Here is a 5,116-nt window from a genome sequence, read left to right on the forward strand (position 1 = left end):
ACTTTGCTACAACACGAGTCGCGGGACCAAAACAGCCTTCTTGCTTCATACTCTTAGTTGTTGTGAAAATCTTGCCGATATYTTGTTGTGCATCTCGCTGAGTCTACCTTTAACTAAAACTCTATCCTGTCTCTTCTGTAGTTTCTCCCCAACCAGAATCTGACCACGCTGACAGAGTGTATCGCCATCAGGGATCAGCTACTCAGCAGGAAACTAGAGGAACACAAGGTACACACAAGCACGCACACACACACACTCCACAGGAGGTTGGTGGCACCTTAATTAGGGAGGAGGGGCTTGTGGTATTGGCTGGAGGGGAATCAGTGGAATGGTATCAAACACATGGTTTCCATGGTTTCCAGGTGTTTCCATGGTTTCCAGGTGTTTGATGTCATTTCATTTCCAGCCATTATTATAAGCCGTCCTCCCCTCAGCAGCTTCCACTGACACACAAAAGCGCATGCACGCACACACACGCACGCAAGCACACACACACACACACACACACACACACACACACACACACACTGAGGGAAAGTGGACAAGGAAAGGAACCCATCCTACAGTATTGAGACACAGCCTTGACCTCTAACCTCTGATCCTCCGCAGGTGTCGCCGATCGGCGGGGAGCCCCGTGACCTACTGGACGCTCTGCTGCAGGGTCAGACAAGTTTCAAACATAACCAGGGGTCAGGGGTCAGAGGTCAGGGGTTAGGAGCGGAGCAGGAAGAGGAGGGGATCAGCGATGACCACGTCTTGATGACTGCGGCTGAAGCATTCGGAGCCGGAGTAGAAACCACCTCGACGACACTACTCTGGGTCCTGGCCTTCCTCCTGCACCACCCACAGGTAGGAAGGAGGGAGGAGGAAGAAGGAGAGGGGGGGACTGGGGGAGGAGGGAGAAAACCAACTGAGAAAAATGAAGAGACAACGAGAGAAGTTATAGGAACACCGCAAGTTATATTCAAGAAATCTGCTCTCTACTGAACTGTCTCATCCATCCCCCTATCCCCCCAACCCAGGTCCAGGAGCGTGTGCAGAAGGAGCTGGATGAGGTGGTGGGTTGTGTAAGGAGTCCAGATGTGTCAGACCGCCCTCACCTGCCCTATCTGGACTCTGTCATCAATGAGGTCATGAGGATACGCCCTGTCAGCCCCGTCCTCATACCTCACACCGCCCTGACTCACAGCAGGTAACTAACACACCTGACCAACCTCACCTGTTATAGTCCCATCCCTCCTGACTCACAGCAGGTAACTAACACACCTGACCTGCCTCACCTGTTATAGTCCCATCCCTCCTGACTCACAGCAGGTAACTAACACACCTGACCTACCCGACCTCAATCTGTTTTATAGTTCCAGAGTGCGGCTCCTGACTCACAGCGAGGTAACTAACGACAACCTGACCTGCCTCCCGTTATATCACCTCCCTCCTCTCATCTTCACAGCAGGGTAACTCACACACAACTGACCTACACTCACCTGTTATAGTCCCATCCCTTCTGTATCTCACAGCAGGGTAACTAACCACACCTGACCTGCCTCACCTGTTATAGTCCCATCCCCTCCTCACTCACAGCAGGTACACATAACACACCTGACCTACGCTCACCCTTTATAGTCCATACACTCCCATCCCTGACTCACAGCAGGATACTAACACACTGACCTACCTCACCTGTTATAGTCCCATCCCTCTCTGACTCACAGCCAGGTAACTACCCCACCTGACCACACCTCACCCTGTTATAGGTCCCATCCCTCCTCCTATTCACAGCAGGTAACTAAACCCACCCTGGAACACTACTCACCTCTTATAGTCCCATCCCTCCTGTACTCACAGCTGGTGGAACTAACCACACCTGATCCTACCTCACCGTTATAGTCCACATCCCCTCCTGACTCACAGCAGCAGGTAACGAACCCCCGTGAGCCTACCTCGCCGTTTATAGTCCCATCCTCTGCTACTCATCAGTCAGGGTAATAACCCACTGACCTACCTCACCTGTTATCATCCCACTCCCTCTGATCACAGCAGGTAATAAACCTACCTGACCTACCTCAGCTCGTATAGTATTCCCATTCCTCCTGACTCACAGGCAGGTAACCGTCAACACACACGCTGACCTCCTCACGTGTTTAGTCCCATCCCTCCTGACTCACAGGCAGGTTAACATTAACACACCTGACCTTACCTCACCTGTCTATCAGTCCCATCCCTCCTGACTTCACAGAGGTAACTAAACACAGCCTGACCTACCTCACCCTTGTTAAAGTCCCTCCGATCCTCCTGACTCCACAGGCAGTTAACTAACACAACCTGCCCTACCGTCAAACCTGCTTATAAGTCCTCCCTCCTGACTCACATGCAGGGTAACTAAACCACCTTGATGCTACCTCACCTGTTATAGTCCATCCCTCCTGATTTCACAGCAGGTTAAACGACCTACACCTGTAATCCCATTCCTGCTCCAAGCAGACTAGTCGCACCTCCTATCGCTGTGTATGTCCCATCCCCTCCTTGACTCCACACGCAGGTACTAATGCACCCTGACCCTAGTCCTCACCTGTTATGAGTTCCCATCCCTCCTGACTCACAGCAGGTAATACTAACCACCTGATCTACCTCAGCTTGTGTATAGTCCCATCCCACACGCATTCACAGCAGGTAACTAACCCACCTGACCCCTCACCTGTTTAGTCCATCCCTCCTGACTCACATCATGGTAACTAACAACCTGACCTACCTCACCTGTATAGTCCCCATCCCTCCTGACTCACAGCAGGTAACTAACAACACCTGATCCTACCTCACCTGTTATGGTCCATCCCTCCTGACTCACAGCAGGTAATAACACACCTGACCTACCTCACCTGTTATAGTCCCATCCCTCCTGACTCACAGCAGGTAAACTAACACACCTGACCCTACCTCACCTGTATAGTCCCCATCCCTCCTGACTCACAGCAGGTAACTAACACACCTGACCTACCTTCACCTGTTTATAGTCCCATCCCTCCTGGCTCACAGCAGGTAACAACACACCTGACCTACCTCACCTGTTATAGTTCCCATCCCTCCTGACTCACAGCAGGTAACTAACACACTCTGACTACCTCACCTGTTATAGTCCCATCCCTCCTGACTCACAAGCAGGTTAACTAACACCACGCTGAACCTTACCTCACCTGTTTATAGTCCCATCCCTCCTGACTCACAGCAGGTAACTAAACCCAACCTGACCTACCTCACCCAGTTATAGTCCCATCCCTCCGACTCACAGCAGGTAACTAGACCCACCTGACCTACCTCACCTGTTATAGTAGTCCCCATCCCTCCTGACTCACAGCAGGTAACTTAAACCCACCTTGACCTACCTCACCTGTTATAGTGCCAATGCGCCTAACCCCCCCTGACTCACAGCAGGTAAACTAAACCACCTGACCTTACCTCACCTGTTATAGGTCCCATCCCTCACACCGCCCTGCCACTCGACAAGGTGCAACCTAACACACCTGACACTACTCACCTTGATTATAGTCCCATCCCTCATCTCCCTCCTGACTGACAGCAGGTAACTAACCACCTGAACCTTACTCCTCACCTGTATAGTCCCCATCCCTTCTCGCTCACAGACAGGTAACTACACACAACCTGACCTTATTCTACCTGTTATAGTCCCATCCCTCCTGACTCACAGCAGGATTAACAACACACCTGACCTACCTCACCGTTATTAGTCCCCATCCCTCCTGACTCACGCAGGTAACTAACACACCTGACCTACCTCCACCTGTTATAGTCCCATCCCTCCTGACTCACAGCAGGTAACTTTAACACACCTGACCTATCCTCAACCTGTTTATAGTCCCCATCCCTCTGAGCGTACAGCAGGTAACTTAACACACCTGAACCACCTCACCTGTTATAGTCCCCTCCCTCCTGCACATCACGCAGGTAACTAAACACACCTGAACCTACCTTCCTGGTTATAGTCCCTATCCCTCCTACTTTCACAGCAGGGTAATATAACACCACGTGACCTACCTCACCTGTTATAGTCCCCATCCTCCTGACTCACAAGTCAGGGTAACTTAAACCCACACCTGATCCTCATCCTCACCTGTTATAGTCCCCATCCCTGCTGATCACAGCAGGTAACTAACACACCTGAACCTATCCTCACCTGTTAAATCCCAGCATCCCTCTCTGACTCACAGACGGAGGTCAATTAACACACACTGATTCCCTACCTCACCTTGTCTAATTAGTCCATCCCCTTCCTGACTCAACAGCAGGTAATTAACCCACGCCTGGACCTACTTCTCACCGGTTATAGTCCCCATCCTCCTGACTCAAGCAGGTAACTAAACCACCTGACTCCTACCTCACCTGTTATAGTCCCCATCCCTCCCTGACTCACACAGAGTAAACTAAGCCCAAGCCTTGACCTTGTCAACTACCGTTTAGTCATCCCTCCACCTAAGGGTACTAGTCCATGTACTCCCTAATCCCTCCCTCCTGACTCCAGCAGGTAACTGAAGACCACCCTTGACCTACCTCACTTTGTTTATAGTCCCATTCCACTCACGACACGCCCTGACTCACAGCAGGTAACTAACACAACCGACCTACCTTCACCTAGTTATAGTTCCATCCCTCCTCCACCGCCTGACTCACACCCACGGTAACTAACCCACTGACGCTACCTCACCTGTTTAAGTCCCCATCCCTCCTGGACTCACAGCAGGCTAACTAGCCCACCTACCTACCTCACCTCAGTAAGTCCCATCCTCCTGGACCACAGCAGGTAAACTAACACACCTGGACCTACCTCAATCCTGTTATCAAGTCCCCATCTCCTTTCTTCGACCATGACTCACAGGCAGGTAACTAGCCCACACTGACCTACGCCTCACCTATAAGTCCCATCCTCACACCCCCTGACTCACAGAGTAACTCTACAAGATGAAAAGCCTAATACATAGTACACCTTGCACGTAAAGCACACTACAGCATACTACAGCAACTACAGTATACTAAAGGCATACTACAGCAGTACTTGCGTGGACATACCTCAAAAGCATCCTACAGCACAACCAGTCTCAGTAGC

General features: G+C 51.1%; 1 protein-coding gene across 1 annotated transcript in view; it reads left to right on the plus strand.

Annotated features, from left to right (window-relative positions):
• Positions 1 to 5,116, plus strand: part of LOC112078788 (steroid 17-alpha-hydroxylase/17,20 lyase-like) — a gene marked incomplete at its 5' end in the record, with an annotated part of 15,073 nt that overhangs the window by 4,689 nt on the left and 5,268 nt on the right. The window contains 3 exons of the mRNA XM_024144920.1: positions 142 to 228; positions 610 to 849; positions 1,023 to 1,192. Coding sequence (XP_024000688.1) covers positions 142 to 228; positions 610 to 849; positions 1,023 to 1,192 — 497 coding nt within the window. The remainder of the gene's footprint in view (positions 1 to 141; positions 229 to 609; positions 850 to 1,022; positions 1,193 to 5,116) is intronic.

Source organism: Salvelinus sp. IW2-2015, unplaced genomic scaffold, assembly GCF_002910315.2.
Source record: "Salvelinus sp. IW2-2015 unplaced genomic scaffold, ASM291031v2 Un_scaffold6265, whole genome shotgun sequence".
Lineage (NCBI taxonomy): Eukaryota > Metazoa > Chordata > Actinopteri > Salmoniformes > Salmonidae > Salvelinus > Salvelinus sp. IW2-2015.